Here is a 20031-nt window from a genome sequence, read left to right on the forward strand (position 1 = left end):
AGACAATTTAAACACTAGTTTAAGTTTTTGTTGACATCGTAGGAAGGGAGAGTGATGTGAGGGGGTGGCAACTGCAGCCCCTTGATGTGTATATCTAGACACATAAAATGAAAAGTTTAACATTTTAAGAAATATGCTTATTCACCTTCTTGCCAAGACTTAGATAAGAAGGCTGATACTACTCATGTTAGTCTGCTAAATATGAGTCAGCCGGTTAATTTATCCTAGGTTCAAGACTGGAAATAGCTAGACTGGCTAGTTAACAAAATCTGCTTACCAGCACCTCTAAAGCTCACTCCATAACATTATAAAGTTTAAAGTGTTAAAATATTATAATATATTATAATTATATAAAAACATTTTTATATAACCCCATTCAAACTATTTAAAGCGTGGTCACCCTGACTGACCTTGGCTTGTGATATCAGAGGCAAGATGATGATGGATAGCAACCACGCTCGCTTCACAACAGCTTGTTAGAAACCTGAGTGACGTCACAAGACTAGTGACGTTTTCATTCATACAGTCTGTGTCTTAATCTGACAGATATGAGAGTGGAGTTAACCTTCTCACCCAACACTCTCTGCATATTTCTGCATATTTCCCCGAAATGTTGAACTTGTCCTTTAGGTAATGCAAAACTAAAGCGTGTTTCATGATCATTTAAAACATGAATTAATGCAGGATGTATTTTATCACCCTCAAGAAATGTTCAAGGCACTATGAGTTTATGTAATTAGTTAATGCTTAATGGATCATCAATTAGTCGAGCAGCAACATTCGGATGTTTGCATATCAGACGACCAGTCTGACATAAACAGTTTGATATTTCTATGAGGACATATACAGTGTTTAAGATAATTGCATACGAAGCTCTGGAGAGAAGCTTTTCTGTCTGGATTCCAACAAATTTGATGGCATATAAATGAGTGTATGAAGTACATTTGAATTGAACAATCATTAAGCTACGATCCATTAAGCATTCATTAATCACATAAATTCATCGTCACTTGATCATTTATTAAATGTGAGCCGCAGGAACTGTGCATTAGTTCAGCGTGTCATTTGTAGCCTTAACCAGAATTCTTTTATGTGCGAATAACAGTGTTTTAAGTAATTTCTAAAAGGGAATAAGTGGCTGTCTCCATCTTTTGTTGACAACTGTAATCAAATTTACCTCGGCAGCACATCCAATAATTAATATTTATGCACAAGGCAAATTGTACATTTTCTGACAGAGCATTAAGCAAGTCCTGCTACTCATAATAAAAGAATTCTCGCTCCTCTGTACTTGTGTGCATAAGGACATGAGTGACAGCAGCTAATAACTTCAGTTGTCGAGCCCAAATATGCGATTGTGAACAAGGTTGTTTTACTGATTAGCACGACTTGAGCCAGAGAGGAGGAACTAATCAGTGAAATCAGCGGCTGTTGTCTTTGCTTGGCTTCACTCGGCCCTCAGCGGCACACAGCTGAGTGAATACTCCTGGACTACATTCTGGCTGATCCAGTCCGTCCCTTGGGTGTCTGATCCGGTGCGTCACCCCCTTCCCTCTTCTCTCTCGGTGCCCAGAGGCAAGAGAGGCAAAATCACTCAGCCTCAGCTAACCACAGGTCTGAGCTGATGTTCCTTTAAACAGGCTTCACCTCACACAATGAACATACAGGGGCAGCAGGTTGACCATCCTAGATCTGTAAAAGCCAGGTTCAAGCCCCCATGTAAGCAGGATATCACTCTTGAGCAAGACACTGAATCCCCAGCAGCTTTAGGGGTGCTATCCTCTATCTCAACCAGACCTTTGACCTCGCTGTGGAGCAGGAGAGGACAGAATATCTCGGGAAAAATTTGAAAGAATCATGATATTTTTTTTTATAAAAAAACAATTTTTTAACCAGCAAGATGGGATGTCAATGTACATCCTCAAGTCCAAGTCCAGCCTCATGTGTTGTTCTAAAACACTCAACAGTATGAAAACGGTTATCGTTCGCCAACAAAGTGTGTTATCGTCAACTCACTAAATCCTAGAAACCGGTTCAGGTTGAAAAAGATCCCATTTGTTCCACAGTTCTCCCCCTTCCTGTCAAATTTACAATGCCTCTGAGATCTCCTCGCTGCTATAACTCAAATCCAGAACCCCCCCCAACCACCCCTCTATTCTCCCATAAAACTACAGCGATGGAGTCATTCTGCCCCTGGGGTAAGAAAACAATGCTGCAGTGGGAACTTTAGAGCATCAGCACCCGTGGCATTTACCGTTTTTATTTTTTTTATTCTGATCGCCCGCCGGAGCCAAAATGCCACACAACTCTGCATTCTCAGTGCGCTTTGGGAGCTCACACATGCTAATGTTTTATTCACTTTGTGAGAGCGTGTGCATCATGAAAGGGTAGGCCTCGCCTTGTACTACACTGACACTGCCAACAAGCAAACATATGAAATATTAACAGCCGAACATCATCATCAGTGATCAGAGGATGATGTGTGAGTATAAATAGGTGCAAAAAAAAAAGAAAAAAACAGTTGTTCTATCTTTAAAATGTGACTTCTGAGCTCGTTCTTCTCCGTAGAGTCAGTGATCACAGTAGAGTGTGATGCCCAGTTTGATGCTCGATGAGCAGTTCTTGAACAAGTCAAGCTGACCTAATTTAATATCTCTTCAGGGCTGTTTGCATCTGTGTTTAGAGGTCAACAAATAATTATTCTTGATGATATCCGGATGTATGGAAAGCAGGAAAATATGAGTAAATCTTTTAATTAATGTGAAAACTTGATGCCCAAGGCTTTGCCAGCAATCACACATCCAGTAGAGTCTTTTATAACACGCTTTCTGAGAGGTTATCCATCCAGTTTACAAGCTTTTAAAATAAGAGTACAGTAAACGCTGACTGTAAATGAGAGTTATACAGCATAAAAATGTCACAGTTGCTGAGGCTTTCACTGCAGTCTATCGGTGTGAATTGGAGATAAGTCATCACTGTTACTTTTGTAAATAAGCACACACTTCAAGTTGCAGTCCAGCTTGCATCATCCATGCGCAAACACTTGCCAATCTGAAAAAAAACTAATTCCAGATTCAAGCCATGTGTTGAAATCCACTGAGTAAGCAGCTAAAATAAACGACATGCAACTCGCTGGAAAAAAAAGAAGAAAAAAAAGGCCTGCGTTTCCCCCCCCCATCATTTCAACCCATCTGATGATCTGCCCTTCATGTTTATCCTCAGAGGACAAACATTAGTTAACCCCTGAGCTTTGAGTAACAGCTAGTGGTCCGGTTGTGGAAACGGGGCTGATCATCACGCCGTGAGAGAGCCCACTGGGACTTGGAGGGCTGCTGCCGCTGCATTGATTTACTTGCTGACACCAGAATTGATGAGGGATTGGGGCTGGCCACGGTCCAGGAGAGGCAGATTGGACAGGGAGGGAAGCAGAGAAATGTAGCTACAGCTCAGAGAGAAGTTGCTGGGTGGGTAGCGGCGGTGGTGGCGAGGGATGGGCTGCTTCTCCCTGGAGCAAAACTCCCTCGGTGATGGGGAGAGCTTCGGGGAGCTGCAGCATACTTGTTAAGCCACTGACCTTTAATTCACACTTGTCATTTAATGTGTTTCACATGTGTGTGTCCCCATGGCACTTCAGGATTGATCCGCTCCAGTCTGTGTTTAAACATCCACAGTACAGATTGGTGGGCTGAACCCAGTAGCTGGTATAAAACCTCTTGGCATTCATCACACGAGTTGTGTGTTTCTGGTTAGAGGGACGCCCCTCTGGACTGTCGCTGTGGTTTGAATGTGGTGCTGTGGGGGGAGAAAAGGTGGGGCAGGTGGGCATCCTCACTCAGCTTGTGGGTGTGACAACAACAGGGACAATAGCAACAGGGCAGTCCTTCAGCCGCAATGGAAACACTGGGATATCATGCACACACACACACACACAGGGAATGGGGCGTGCTGATACATGTGTACATGGATTACAATCAGAGTGCAAATTGATACTCAGTGGAATTGCCTATTTAACAAAGCCGGTCGGCATGATATTAGCAGCTTTAATTAAGTAAAACATAAGCAGAGGCTTGCTTACAGATGTAATTTCACCTACAGTAGCAGCAGCAGCATAGATGACTGATCTGGTATTTAAACTGGCTGGGTGGGCTGACCCCAATATGATTCAAATTATCAGAAATAATACACACTGTGTAGTTGCGTTTTCTCATTTCTCATTTTTTTGTGACAATAAGGTGTTTGACTGCCAAATTCTACTGCATGCACACAGCCCATTGTTCATTCATGGGACACAAAAGTATTCATAAAAATGTAAAAAAAAAAAAAAAAAAAACCCAAACAAACAAAAAAAAACGACATACCTTCTACAGCCAGCACCACGGGGACAATGAGGCTGCACACCCACAGCAAGTAATCCATTGTCATAAAACAGGCTTTTGCAACATGAAGAAAGGTGTGTAGATTGGACCCCTTCGGATGGATGGATGGATGGATGGATGGAGACTCAAACACAGAGCACCGCAGCCGAGCTTTTTGTTCCTCTCCCAATTCTCATGTCTTCACTTGTGATGAGGGCTCTCACCGCCCCATTTTACCAAAAAAAACATCCCAGGGAATAAAAAAAAACCGAGCGCGTCTTTATGTTGCATTCAATCAGGTCCCGTTATTCCCCCGTAGTTGTTGTGCGCGATGCTACAAGAGCGCGTTTTTTTTTTTTTCCTTTACACTGCGCCCTTTCTCAGTCTCATTCTCTTTATCTGACTTTACCGAGAGCGAACCTCTGTCCAGGGGCGCATCTCTCTGCTGATGCACAAACCCCGAGCAGAGGATGGAAAAGCCCGGGTATGAAGTCGTGTCTGCCCGCAGAGGAATCTGTGTAGTCCACTTTGGCCAACTCCGCGTAGCTGTTGCTCGTCTGAGAGGGATGTGCGTCGGAATGGCAACACTGGGACAGAGACACCGAGGGGGCTGTGGGCTCAGGGAGGGTCAAGGCAGACACGGTGAATACAGAGCTTCCGGCCACACCTTCAAAATAAAAGTACTTACTAGTAATTACCTCATTTCACACAATAGTTTGTGTCAATATGACGTAGCCAGAAAAAGCAAAATGTTCTTTTTATTTGTTGCTGTTGTTATTTGTCTTTATCTAATTGTACTCCTCCTCCTCCTCCTCCTCCTACTACTACTACTCCTACTACTACTAACAGTAATATAATTTTATGTATATAGCACCTTCAGAACACTGTAGGTAGAGGCCAAACAAAAGCAAGACAAAATTAATATTTAAGATCAAGCTAGCCTATTTTTGATTATCAGTTCAGTACATGGTGAACAAAATGAAAACAAACTATTACAGTTTTATATATTATTTATTTTGTATTTTTATGTTTAGTATATACTTATTGTTTTTTTTTCATGAACCATTGTAGGCCTATAGGTCTAGTATTTTATGAATATTGTGTGCATATAATTGCATAACAACAACAACAACAACAAAATATAATTATTCATGTAGGCCTTCAGGCTACAGAGCATCTGTTCTGGTTCATCTACTGCTGTCATAACATGGTAACATGACAGTTAATTTCTTCTAAAGAAAATAGTCTTCCGTCTCAGGTAGACCTCCCAATAAATAAATAAATAAATAAATAAATAAATAAATAAATAAATAAATAAATAAATAAATAAATAAAGGGTGTGCTATTTTATTTTAGGCTACTTTGGTTCAGCTCTGCCCATCCATTCCCACAGACCGTGATCACAATACTGTGATGTTTATATCCTCTTTGTTCACATTGTCCCTCTCTACAATCACAGCTCCAGTCAAAGGTGAGTCACACCTGGTGGTAAACAGCAGCTGCTGTCATTCGGATGACCTCATGCAAACCGGTGACGTCAGAGCAGCTGACCTGTGAAACCACAACACTGTGACATCACCGATTAGGGTGGTCAGCTCCATACTAAATCCAATGCTGATTTATTTTTTAACATTATGCTCTCCAAAATAAATAAATAAATAAATAAACAAATCACGCTTTTATTTTGAAGTCAAAAGTGCTACACTTCCGGGTTTCCTCTGAACCTCTCCGTGTTGCTTGACGCAGCCTGCGGGGGGGCGCGGAGGATGGGGGGTGAGGGGGAGGAGGAGGTTATTTGGTTGGTTGGCCGGCAGACAGAAGCGGCCACCGGCCCCGCAGTGTTTGTCCGTCCGTGCAGCAGGTAACACCGGCCTGGACGCTCTGCTCAGCGCCGCCAAATGACGATCAATCGTGGCATTAAATGGACTGTGGTCGCATTGGCGGAGAACGTCAATATGAGCTTTGATGACAATGGATACACAGCGCCTCCCGCGGGTTATTGAGTGGCCTTGGAGGCTGATACTGCATAATAACCACCTGTGATTTGAGCTGCACACGGTGATTTGAGAAAATCCACTGATTTCTGATCAGCTGCAAATATTTTAGGATCATTTGCTCAATTTCACAACAAAGGTCTACATGTAGACCTACAGCAGTGCAGCTGAAAGCTCACCACTGAGTATTGCAGACACCCTGATACAACTGGGACATATAGTAGGTTTCTCTTAGGGGCTTTATGAAAGAAGATACAGTTTTACTACTCATCAAAGTGATAGTTTCAGTGCAAAGCCGTGCCGTGACAGACTGCCTGCCCTCATTAGTTCATGTCATACTTTGACCTTTTGCAGTCTCTGTCTTGCAGTCTCTCCTTTTAGGTCCCTTTCCACCAGACCCACCCGGTCTTTTGTCCCTTGGCGGGTTCCAGCAGAGAGAGTGTGTGTGTGTGTGAGCTGGCTGGTAGTAGCTCTCAGCTCAGGGACAAGGCTCCCCTTCACACTGCTAATTCATCCCTCTGTGAGCCCCCACTCCCCACTGCTTCAAGTCCCCCCCCCCACCTCCCGCTCCACCCCCGACACAGGAACACACACATACAAAGTTTCCCCCCCCAAAGTCCCTCTGTGCTACAAACTCAAGATCCCTTCACCGCCCCCTACTTCCAAGCAGCTCCCCCATCACCTCCACCCCAAAGTTTCTTTTGTCCCTCGGGCTTTGTCCACTAATTAACTACAGTTCAGTTCCCAGCAGGCTTGGGTCAGCCTCCACTACTGAAACCGGTGATGGACAGCTCTCTTTAACCAGCTATATTCAAACTAAGACAAAGAAAGGACAGACTTCCTCCCTCATGGCAGCATTAGTACAGTCATTATGATCAGGACGTGTAAATAATCATATGGAACTGTGCAGAAAACAGCTGCTGCTTGCTGTTTGTGTGTTTAAAAGGCTCCTGTGAGACTAAAAGAGTGTTTTGGACAAAATTTACAGATCTGCTAATGAATTCAGCTTCACAGCAGTCCTTGAATTCCCCCAGTCTCCCAAAGTACACAGCGCAGTACATTTCCATTCGTCCTCTTATTTTGAAATATCCCGACAAGCCAAATTTTGACTTATGGGGATTGGAGTGTGTGCCAAGCCCATTACACTTGCTTCCCTCGTGTGGAGGTGATTGGGTTTCTCTGACTGCAAAGGGTCCACATGCAGTCATGCCTTCCAGCTCATCCGTACTGTATCTTCAGGTGTTCTTCTGGTGCAAGCCCCCACCCCCACCCCACCCCACCCCCTCTCTGACGTGATGAACTGGCAGTCAAATCTAAAGATTTAAGTTGCTCAATGGACTGGGATCGTGTGTGTGCTTCAGTTGTTGCCGCGACAAGTGGAATAAAGAATTGCAGCTCTGGAGAGTTCTTCCCATCCTGCTGCAGATGAGAAATCAGTTCTCAGGGCTCAGGGGGAAAAATACATATTTTACAGAGCATGGACAGGGATACATGAAGAGCCAAGGATGAGGTGGAGACAATGAAAACGATCTCTGTGGGACAGCCGTGTTAAACTGACAAGAGGAGATGATAGAACATCTCTACAAAGACAGACTGTCTCCTGCAAACTACTTGTAAATTATGGAGTCTGTCCAGTCCAGTTCACTACACTGCGTATAATAAACATGCATGTGCACATAGAACTTTGTGTGCATGCGGTTGTAGATTTATGTTATGACACATGTAGACATTTTCTATTAATTTTACATGAACGCAGCCAAGTTTGTTGCTGGGCGTACGCTCTATGTGTGCTGTAGGTTTCTTTCTCCTTGCACCTAAAACATTAATCATTTGAATAAAAAATGTAAAGCAAGAAAAAAATAAAAACCCTAATTCAATCTTTTTCATATTCTTCTCTAGATGCATAATTTAGAACATATCCTACAGCAGGGAATACATGCCTTATGTAAGATTGTCACAGGAATCTTCAAATAAATCTTTCAAGGAGTAATCAACTCATCCTGACTGTTTATAATTTAAAATGGTAATCCATTCCACCTTAAATCTGCAGCACACAAAAATCAAGCTGAACTTGAACATAGATTTAAGAAACCATGCTCTCCTCAAGGTCTATTTATAGCTGATCTGGAGCTTTTGATATGATCACATTATCTTCATCGGCAGATGGAAATTTCCCAGTTGTCATGAAATTCTAATCAAATTTCCACTTTTAGCGGTTTAAGGATTTGTCATCTTCTCTTTCTTCAACAGTTTGATCAAATACTGAACAAACCTTGTGATTAGGAAATTTTGTATGTATAATATTTAATAATTCGGCATTGAAATGTCTACAAATTACTATATTTTCTTGAGTTGTGTACTTGCAACAATGTTCAAACCCAGAGAAATCTGTAATTTTATTCAAGGTGACGATGCGTTTTATTTGGTCTTCTGTCATTGGGGTCATATCCCCTTTACCCCCTCTAGTTGTTATAGCTTCCGGGGAGAAAACGTCAGAGTGTGGAAGGAAGGCACATGGGGGAAGTTTGCCCTCAGGGATTTCTGCCAGAAAGCCAACGTGTGGAAGGAAGTCAGAGAACGTGACTTTAATACAAAACCTCATCCGTAAATATGATTTTCCTGAGTCATGTTAGATAGATTATCATCAGCAAATTAAAGTTTAGTTCTGCTGTTAGCAAGCAAATTGAACAAGACCTATAACTTTAAAGAATAGTTTGGCATTTTGGGAAATATATTTAATCACTTTCTTGCCAAGAGTTACAAGAAATTACCACACTCATGTCTGAACAATAAATGCAAAGCTACAGCCAGCAGCTAGTTAGCTTAGATTAACAGGAAAACATAGCACCAGATAATGAAATAGTCCAACACAGAACCCTAATACCAGAACCAGGCTCCTTACCTGTTTCCATGTCTTCCAGGCTAAGCTAAGCTAAGCTAAGCTAAACTAAGCTAAAATAAGCTAAGCTAAAATAAACTAAGCTAAGCTAAGATAAGATAAGCTAAGCTAAAATAAACTAAGCTAAGCTAAGATAAGCTAAGCTAAGCTAAGCTAAACTAAACTAAGCTAAACTAAGCTAAGCTAAGCTAAACTAAGATAAGCTAAGCTAAGCTAAGCTAAGCTAAACTAAACTAAGCTAAGCTAAGCTAAACTAAGCTAAGATAAGCTAAGATAAGCTAAGATAAGCTAAGCTAAGCTAAGATAAGATAAGGTGATATTAATTTTTCTCATCTAACTCATCTAACATCTAACAATAAAACAAATAAATGAGTATATTTCCCAAATTGTCAAACTATCCCTCCAAATACAACACATAATTTATAACCTTCATTTATAACATCTGACAACAAAACTCACTCAGTTCACAACAACAAGAATTTGTGGATGATTTATTTTCTTTGGGGCTGCTGATGAGAGAAAACCAGAAAATGATCTGTCAACAAACACTGGGAGACAAAGTTAATGGGGGACGACACTGACAGATAATGAAGGGGAAACAGTCAGGAAAAGACTTTGCCCAAAGAATTTCCACATTATTCTGCATATATTTGAATATCTGTCATTGTCTTTCTGAGCTCCTTGTTTGCTAACAAGGCCAAAATAAAGAGTTCAGAGTCCTCGAGCGCTGCTTAAAACGCGACATGAAATAGTGCAGTGGAGTGGCGTTTTGCTTCATTGATTGCAGAAGTAATGATACATGATTATGTTCAGACAGGGAGCTGGCTGTTAGCTGGTGCTTTAGGGCACGAGCACTGCTGGGCTTTCCACAAACTGCTGTCAGCGTGTTGTTTTGTGCAGCGCTGATTGATTAAATATGAATTGGTGTTGGTTTGTGTGAGCTCGACGTGTTTGTCTGAAACTACTCCTGAATCGACTCTTCTCATGAAGCTGTCAGTGTCAGCCACAGCTCCAGGTTTGGGGAGGTAAAGCTCCAGCAAACACCAGATGCACTTCCCTGACTCCCAAAACTTCACAGCTAATCAGCGAAAAAGCTGTCACTTATTTTATAGGCGCTCTTTGCATAATGGGGGATTTCGACAGGCGAGATTTCAGGATTGCAGGTAATCTGAGGCACAAATGAGTGGAAGCTCTCTTATGAAATAAAGGGTGCTCATCCAGAGAGTGAGGCAACACACGGCAAAAACTAATTAAGAACAATTCCATTTTAGTGGGCACAGACAGTTGCAGCAGAAGTCTTTTTTCCTTCAGAATTATTCACAGGAGGCGTTATTGATGATTCGCCACATTCGGCAATTTTCCCACCATTCTCCTCCTCCATTATTCATCCACCTCTACTTTTTAATCTCCTGTGAGCTGACTCAGAACTCCACTTCCATTTGCAGACTGTTCCTCCTCTATGCTCATGTCTGTAGCATTGATTAAATGGACCCCGGTGGGCTGGGGGATTACATCGGGGTCTATTTGAAATGGCATTTCTACAGTGTTTTTCCATTACTGAGCATGCTATTGGAATTTAGATAAACTGGGTCTGGGTAAGCTGTGTGTTGATTTCTGAGTTTATTTGCCAGGCTCACATGGGGTCCATTTGCTGCAATTTAACAATTACTGGCTTTGGCGTGTTTGCTAATTTTCTATGTTCACATCCCTCACCAGCCTAGTGTGCAGCCAGCTGGGCTCCCACAGGAAGGCAGAGGAGAGGAAAAGGGAGTAGTGGAGGCAGAAAATGAATATAGACAATTGCTTTTCATCAGCTGAGATTGAGCAGGGACACGATCAAACAGGACTGAGACAAATTAGATAACTGAGGGCGGAAAGTGAAAGACAGTGGGCCTGCTGTTTCTGTCTTGTAAACATATTTGTGGTTTTAACTATGAGCACAACACTAGCTGTTAATAAATGGGTGGCCCCTTCGTCGCCTGAAATGGAGAAGCAGTTTCAGGCTTTGCAGCCACAGCAGGTCAGAGTAAAGTAGTCTGCAAGCGTGTGGTCATTAGAGGTGTGTCAGATCTCTCTGTCTACTGAATGCAAATGTGTTCACGCAAGCGCTGCCATCATGTAATTAATTTTCTGGTCATGCTGCATTTCTGAGTCTCATGCATACAGATGTTGAGAAACCAGAAGCTTTGTCTACATCCATTATTAACATATGCTAACATAGTAAACATGAAGGCTTTTGACCTCTTTATCATATGTGATTTTCCTCGACAAGTGTTCAGGTAAGTATCTATCTATCTATCTATCTATCTATCTATCTATCTATCTATCTATCTATCTATCTATCTATCTATCTATCTATCTATCTATCTATCTATCTAACAACTTCTCCACTACCGCTCCCTTCCCACAGGGGAGTAATTGGTGTCAAATGGTTTTGCTTCTTGCGCTCTTCATTTGGAATAAAAACTGTTTGGCCCAGCTTGGTTCAGCAGTCGGTCCAGCTAAAAAACACATTAGCAGAGTATTCCCTCGCCCTGCACAACCTGCAAACTGATTTAAGCCAGGCAGAAGTGTCCTCCACTTCTACTCGAGCACAATATTATCACACAGGCTGAGCAGATTGCTGCAGAGGCTGCTCATGTGTTCCCCCGAAGCTAAATTCAACCAGCACAAGATGTCCTGTGACCTTTTCTGGACACCCAATGAGACAACCCCAAATGAAACCAAAATATGATGCATTTTAAGTTTTCATAATCATGGCCATATTTTTGGGTTTATATAACTCTTAACTAAAAATAGCAATATGACACTGTACACAGTGTATCAAAGTACATATCATCACCTTTTAAGTTGGTGACACACTCAGCAGTTTCTGGCTATCTGATTTGAGCTCCCTCTCTTTTAGCTCCATTTTTGGTCTCCACCAATTCTTTAGGGAAATATCTGGCTCTTTAGCTGTTAAATACTCCACTATATTCACCAGCTAGTCACCAACTGTGTCTGTCTGCTGTGTGGCGCTGTGTGCAGTACAGTGGATTGATTTATCAGAGCTTTTTCTCTGAAAACAGCTGCCTGCTGCGACGCTATTAACAGTAAGAATTAACCAGTGAAGTAAAGCTGGGGATTCATGTAATAATTCTCATTCATTTGTTTTAAAAATAACTATTATAGTCACTTTTGTGTATTAAAAATAAAATAACTCATTATGTAAGACAACGGCTCCTGTTAGTCTTATTACTATTTTATTGTATCCCACATTATTCGATTGTTATTTCTGATGTAAGCAGCATTTTACTGTTGTATACATTTTCAGCAAACAATCTCTGATAAAACCACTGTACAGTACCTGACCCAGCACCACAGGGCTGTAAAAATATTTATGGAAAACAACTTTTTGCAGTTGTTGTTTATGTTTTTCTTCTGTTACGGTAAAGCTTAGTTTGACATGAATGTGTATGTTTACCTAATTAGGAGAAAACAGCTGTGTTTGATCACAATTATTCAGGGTAAATCTGTAAAAAAAACAGATTAATTATAATAATACTGAAAATTTCAGTAAATTTTGTTGTGTAAAGTAAACAACAAGCTACTGAACACATTTTAGCATTTAGCAACTAATGAGTCTGACATTTGACATAGAGACCAAAACAGAGCTAAAAGATGGGTGAATAATAGACCTACACTCATCAGGTGGACACAAACAGACTCCATTATAATGTTAAAGTCAACAGGTAGCTGTTTGCTAACATGTCTCATTTCATGAACACAACAGAATAATCTGTTCTGTCTTCTGTAAACCTCTATTAGTTTTATGTGTGGCTCTTTATATTAAGCATTCATGCTGCCTCCTCCAACAGTAGGAGCCGTGCATCAAACAGACTTTACTTTCCCCTGGAGGTCCGCTGAGCATGACCTCATTGGCTTCAGTTTGGAGAAAAAGCAGAGGAGTCAATCTGTGGGTCGAAGGCTCTGGGAAACCTTTTCATAATGAGGTCAGGGTGATGCTGTGTGCCACGTGTGTGTTTGTTTATGAGTCAAACGCCTTGAGAAAAGTTTATTTCAGGTTTAGGACCAAATCCCTGGGAGGACTACAGGCTGCAACAATTTGCATGTAACAGAAATTACTCTACAGCCAAATGTAAAGGTAACGGTGATGATGATGAGCGTTTGTGACTGTCTGCCCCCTCTGAGCCCTCCAATCCTCCTCATCCCTGTGACGGGTGGTGACACAGAGCGAGGAGGGGCGGGGAGGAAGTCTGGTTGTTGCATGAACTGAGATCCGGGGAGGGGACACAGTAATTATCTGGCATGAGGACACAGGGAATATTACATCATGGTGCAACCTGCTGCATGTTTCATTAGGTCTATACCTTATGCCTATGATGGAGGTTCACTCAGTCATGGAACGTGAGCGCCTCTTAGTGTCACAAAGGTGAAGTACAATAAGCAAACTCCATACTACATACTTAATCTGAACAGGTTTAAAGAGTGCAGGCTATTTAAAAATAAATCATAATTAGATGACAAATAATTGTCAGAAAGGTGAGTTTGCATACTAAATACATCTGTTCCAAACAGAGTTATAACTAACATTTAAGACATCAAATTTTAATGCCATAAAGTTGGAACTGATACACCAATATTACACATTTACTTTTATTTGGAATTACATTTTGACATCACTTTACACAGTTATCATTGTTTGATAAAGGCCCAAAAAAAGGCCTGAGCTGAACCTCGGCTGACTATCCCAGCTGACTTTGGACGAGTGATGGGGTACACCCTGGTCGCCAGCTTATCATCTCAGGACACATGTCAGGTATTCAGTTGGTTGCAATCTGCAACTTCACCACTAGGTTCACTTTCACAGAGAAGGTGAGTCTTTCAGTTTCAAAGATTTCATGAGTAATATTCCATTCCTCTAAAGACAGGATGTCTGGCTTATGCCATTTCTTTGTAGGCGTTTTTCTAGCAGCTACACTCAATAGACCAAACAGGTATTTTGTTTTAATATTTGTAGATGTCAAATGTAGAAACCCAAAGAGTGGTTCATTCCATTTGAAAGCAATTTTTGTTTCAAATATCATCACTAATTATGTGTAGATCTTATGCAATCAATTAATTCAAAATGGGGAAATCACAAATCTTTAGTTTTGATGATGTGTTTGATCTTATGATAATAAGATAAAAGTCTATCAAAAATATTTATGATCAGGTAAGGTTTACAAAATGTTTTGTGTGTGTGATATCTCCATTTAAATGATGTTTGATTTGACTGACGTCTGCCAGCACACGTACTTCTTATCAGTTCATAACAATAAATTCATTTCTTATTATACTAAGCGTACACGCATCATCAGCATTGTGTGGAATCAGGACAGTTTCAGAGCTTTGATGTGGCTACTTTTGATGTTCAGCTAACAAAGACCAGATGGGGGACAGAGTTAAAATGTGGGATTTTGTTTCTTTTTTCAGTCAGCCAAAGACTCAGAATAAAGCATCCGGAGCCTCATGAGATGTGGGTTTGTAAACAAAGCTGTCATGTTTTTGTGATGGCTGTAGAACATGGAGGACAGAGTCAGTACACAGAGTCCAGGGCTGTAGGAAGAAGAAGAAGAGTCATGGGCTCATTTTGAGGCTGCAAACTGGACCCTGCTAATGCTGGAACAAGAGAGCAACTTATGTAAGAATTTCACATAATTAAATCATTAAACAAAGAATAAATTAAATGAAATAAATGAATATATGATAATATATATTAACAATAAATAATAATGTGTTTTTACATATTTAGTTATTTATTTTTGTATTTTCCATTTTTTTCTGTGTCTGTCTATGCTAATTGAGGGGGGTGTACCTAAATCAGTGTGAAGCAGGATTGGTTAGCTGGTTTCCACGCTGCAAACTCGACAGAAGCAAATAATTCATCTAAACGACACAAGCCAGCTATCTAACCTTGGTCTCAACAGAGACGGTTCAGAAATAAATAGAAATATTAGCTATAGATCATCTTTAGTATAAAATCCATGCAATGGCCTTGAGTGTTAGGCTGGTAGTTTCAGTCTTTGGATTTGCTGATTTTCTCTGTTTGTGTCATTTGTTAAAAAGAAGCAGTCTGTAGGAAGTTTTCTTTTTACAGTTTCATATTTTATAGACTAGACTAATCATTGAAAAATAACAAATAGATGAGTTTATGATGATCACACGTTGGAGCTTTACTTTGCACAACATGAGTGAGAGTGAGAAGCAGAGTCCAGTGACAGTGTCTGGATGAATGTTGGATTGTTGGCGGCATGAAATCAACTGCACAGACATGTCATTAACTGTCAGCAAAGTTTTACATCAGTTCATGAAGACATCATCAGAGGCAGAGAGGACTGGAGCATGAAATCAGATTTCCTTTAATTATGTCTTCCTTTCTCCTGACCTTTTTTTATAATAACAACAAGCAACAAACACGATTCATCACGTATCAGCGATTTACTATTGTGCTTCCATAGAGTTTAGAGAGTCACAAGAGACAGGCGATATAAAAGTGTGCTTAAAATCAAGACAGACACAAGAGATATTCTGACTTTTAGTCCAAGGTAATGGACAAGCTTTAAAAAACACTGGGTCCTACATTTCCCATAATGCATCTTGAGCGAGCAATCAACTTGGCTCCTACATGTCCAAACACAATCTTCAGGATTTCTCTACGACATTGAGTATTTATTAAATTTTCAACAATTAAAGCGAATGCTTTGAAAACAACAGCAGCTAATCAGCTCCATCCAACAGTGTGTGGGTGTGGTTGACTGAACGTGGCCTGGCCAGAGGCAGACAAGAGATTTGATTTAAATGTCGCTAAATCCTCATTTATGAGCTAGTAGAATTAGTAAGAAAACAAATAATCTGAATCTCACTGCATAGTAATAACCCAAACTGTTCCACCGCAGCAGTTTGTGCCACAAAACAAAAAGCACTTCTAGTCATGAAGAGACCTGCAGGATCGTGCATGAGCCAGTTATTACACACTGCACACATCATCTCCATGACACTGCCGCCATGTGTAAACCTGATAATGGTGACGATAAAAGATCCTGGATCGTATATTTTTATGGGCTGAGTGTGCGGCCGCGACCACAAACACGTCTATTTTTACTGCTGATGTGATTTTTATACTTTAACTTGCTTCAGGTTACATTACAAACTTCAATGACCCTTGTGCTTGTGTAAACCTCTCTAAACTTTATTTGAACCCATAACCAAAACACTACTTCTTGTAATCGAGTTGAAAACAACACTGCAAAAACAACATAAGTACCAGATTTTTTATATTTATCCAATTATACATTTGTGTCATGCTGATAGACCGCCGCTCTGACATTTCTGTTACTGTACATAAATTCATAGCAGGCTTATGATTGCTTCATTAAGCAGAAAGATTGCGTCTGTATTCAAAACAGAAAATGCTGCATGACAATGAACAGAAATGTTTCAGGACGACCTAACATAACCCTTAGAGTTTTGTGCCATAGGTAATACAGTAGCTGCAGCATGACGTACCGGTGGTGTAATTCAGCTCTCTGTCCTCCTCGACTGCTTAAAGCAGTGTATCCATAATTATGCCTGTTTTGCAGAGGTTGACTTGACTTTATAGAAAGGGTAGCAATGAGTTATACTATTGCTTTGACTTGGTTAGAAGCTTTTTTAGATGCAGCAACAGTTTACAGAAGAGTACATAGCAGTGATTTTGGCTCACTTCAAAGACTGTGAGAATATGTACTTGAGGACATTCTTCAGAGAGGTCGGTCAATGATAGACTCATAAATTTGAGTTGACAGTTTAGCTTTCTGGCATGGTCCTGCTCTCACAGATGCTGCCAGCTGTGTAGAACCAGCATCGTGCAGGCAGCATAGAAAATGATGACCATGTGGAAAAAAATCATGAAACACTCTTCATTGAGGATGTGTATAAACAGAGAGGAACCAAATCAAGGGTCAGCAGCGAAGAACAACAAAAACTGACATAATTATAAATAAGCGAAGAATAAATTCATTTTGGTTATCATTATTTATTTGTCATTATTTCCTACCATTAATTAATGAATGCCCATTTCCAGACTGTTGGTTGTGATCCTCTGCTGTGACTTTTTCTCATGCACTCTTCATTTTTTTTTAGCTTTGCTTATGAATTGATTTAAATGATGAAGTGAATCAAAATCATTGCAGGAAAAATGTCCTTTCCACTTTCAACATACTGATAATCTGTGATCTTTAAAAACAAAATATTCAGATTGAAATATTGATATTTTGTGAATAATACACATGATAATGACTCTGTTCTCACTTTTTAGTTCACACACGCCTCTCGGGGTGCAAGGTTCCCAGTTCATCACAGGTAATTTAGGGTCACCAAATAACCTATAAATCTCTGGGCGGAAGCTGGAGTATCTGGAAAGAACTCATGACACAGAAAGACACCAGCAGGGTTCAAACTTCCTGTAAAGCGACATACCAAAGTAATCTGTTGATGGACTGTGCTTATACTGTTCTTTGAAGAAATAAAATACTGTCTGTTATATTTCTGGACCTGCTTTGTATAAAAACATTGATGCTCTCAATATATATTCACATTCATGTTTATTTACACATTTAAACTATATAAAATGTGAAACTGTTCAAACGTCCCTGAAAAACCAATTTAAATCAGACAGCTGTTAGTTAGTGTCTGTGTATGTAAGGATTTCTCTGCTGTCCATCCAAAAGCTTCATTTCTGAGGAGCCACTTGTACCAGCATGACGTAGGACATACTCAAACAGCCTCTCCATCTGTGCCTCTGTCCATAATCTCCATCTCCACTGGCCTTTTTAATAGATCGAAATATAAAATAGACACTTGCACACACACACACTTGCAAATGCATATTAAAGATGCAATTAGAAATGTCGAAGAGTGAGTGCTCTTAAATGTCAGATTTGTTTATAAGTACCATTGAATGTTCTATGTATCCCGTGGCTTTGTCTGTTAATAAAGACTCTTCATTAAAAGCTGCCACTACGTAAATTTAAACAAAGCCTCTCTTATTCTCCCTCTTTTTTGAAGAAAATGAACTTTGTGACTTGATTTGTGGTTCCAAGGTTTTCACGTTTGAATACAAGCTCAAAAAAGGCTTTATTATGTCAAGGACGCAATTATCTCATTGGAAAACGGCACACAATTACTTACTCCTATAATAAAAGTCAGTGGCTTGGATGAATTAATGGATTAGCTGGAGGTCGTGCTTGGAAACGAAAGGTGGAGTTCACAGTTTTAAAAATCCACATTTAGTTAATTAAATCTGTCATTTATGAGGGTGCATCGATTAAACACGTTCAAACATAAACTCTGGATCAGGTTTCTCTTTGGAGATTCCTACATGCAGGCACAGGTGGAGCCAAGAAGAGCTGTATACAATTAAAACAAATCCTCCTGACATAAATCCTCTTGATATGCAGTCCTATACGATGCTGCACATTGCAGCATGGAGGCAATGTCACACTTCCACCGTGGGCATCTGACATGTGATGATTTGTTTGGTTTCTTCTGGATAATATATTTCAACAGGAGCAGTCATACTACATTGTTATTTTGGACAGTTTTTTTTTACGCCACAGGTTTCTTCTTTCTTTCACTTCGTTTGCTATTCTTAAACCACATACAGAAGGGATTTCTAGGCGGAAGGTATGACAGGATTTTATATGTGCAGGATGAACGTCTCCAGGCTTCACGTGTGTTTTCTTCGTGGACAGGGACAACACTACATGTGACCATCTGACCAGAAGCTGAGAAATAGGTATGAATAAGAAATGTTATTTTTTGTTTACTAGTGCGTTACATATGTAAGAATATAAAACATAACTATGTTTTTATTAGTGAACAATCACCTAGAATTATGTTTGAATGAGCCTTTCATATCTACAGACGCTATGTGTCTTCCACGTTGAACCACCATGTTTCTACAGCAGCCCAGAATGTACAAACTAACTACTTGGTTGTTCAGATGTTTCACAGCAGTAGTTTCTGTGGAGGATTTTTTAGGAAAGATTCCTGAGTAAGAAATAAAGAGTATTCAAAAACTGGCTTGTCTTTTGAGTATTTGTAATACAATGATAAAAGATTATAAAGATTATAATGAGTATACAAATCAACCAATACAAGCCATCAAACAGAGTCAGATCATACTATTCAGCTGGATAGGGACAAAGTTCTATCACCCGAGGGATCAAAAAAGACCTGACAAATCTCTGTTGTGGAGCAAAGCTTTTTATACTAAAGAGTACATCAAGTTGATGGTGTGTCAGAGGAATGCACCCATATGCGAACACATCAAAACAACAAATAAACATGCCCTTAGCAGACATGCAAACACTGCTGATATGGCAAGTGTTTAGCTCAAGGCACAGAGTTTAATAGTTACAGAGTTCATCAAATTAATTTTCCCCATTAGTTTGTCTTATTTGAAACTGGAGCGACGACTGATGAGGAAGGAGATGGAACATGCAAGCCACCAGCACGGAGAAAAAGATACACTCAATCATTTGTACTAATTGGTACAAACAAAGACACAAACTGGTCCTTTAAGCGTTTGTTCTTTTATCTCTGCATGCATGTAATATATATAGATAACTACATGATGTTACAAGCGTTTGGACTATCATGGTAGTATTGATAGTAGTTTTGGAACTGATCATGTGTATATTTTGAATATCTAGATACATTTTGGTTAGAGTTCAAATTTATGCTTCACCAAAAATCTGAA

The 20031-nt window shown here is 40.1% G+C and overlaps 1 protein-coding gene across 1 annotated transcript in view; it reads right to left on the reverse strand.

Moving 5' to 3' along the window:
* The window catches only part of ephb3a (eph receptor B3a), a 31115-nt gene extending 26131 nt beyond the window's left edge, over positions 1-4984 (reverse strand). Inside the window, exon 1 of the mRNA XM_019273335.2 lies at positions 4359-4984. Within this exon, the coding sequence (XP_019128880.1) occupies positions 4359-4422 (64 nt within the window). The 5' untranslated portion in view covers positions 4423-4984. The remainder of the gene's footprint in view (positions 1-4358) is intronic.
* Positions 4985-20031: the final 15047 nt, after the last annotated feature.

Source organism: Larimichthys crocea, chromosome XII (assembly GCF_000972845.2).
Source record: "Larimichthys crocea isolate SSNF chromosome XII, L_crocea_2.0, whole genome shotgun sequence".
NCBI classification, from domain to species: Eukaryota; Metazoa; Chordata; class Actinopteri; family Sciaenidae; genus Larimichthys; species Larimichthys crocea.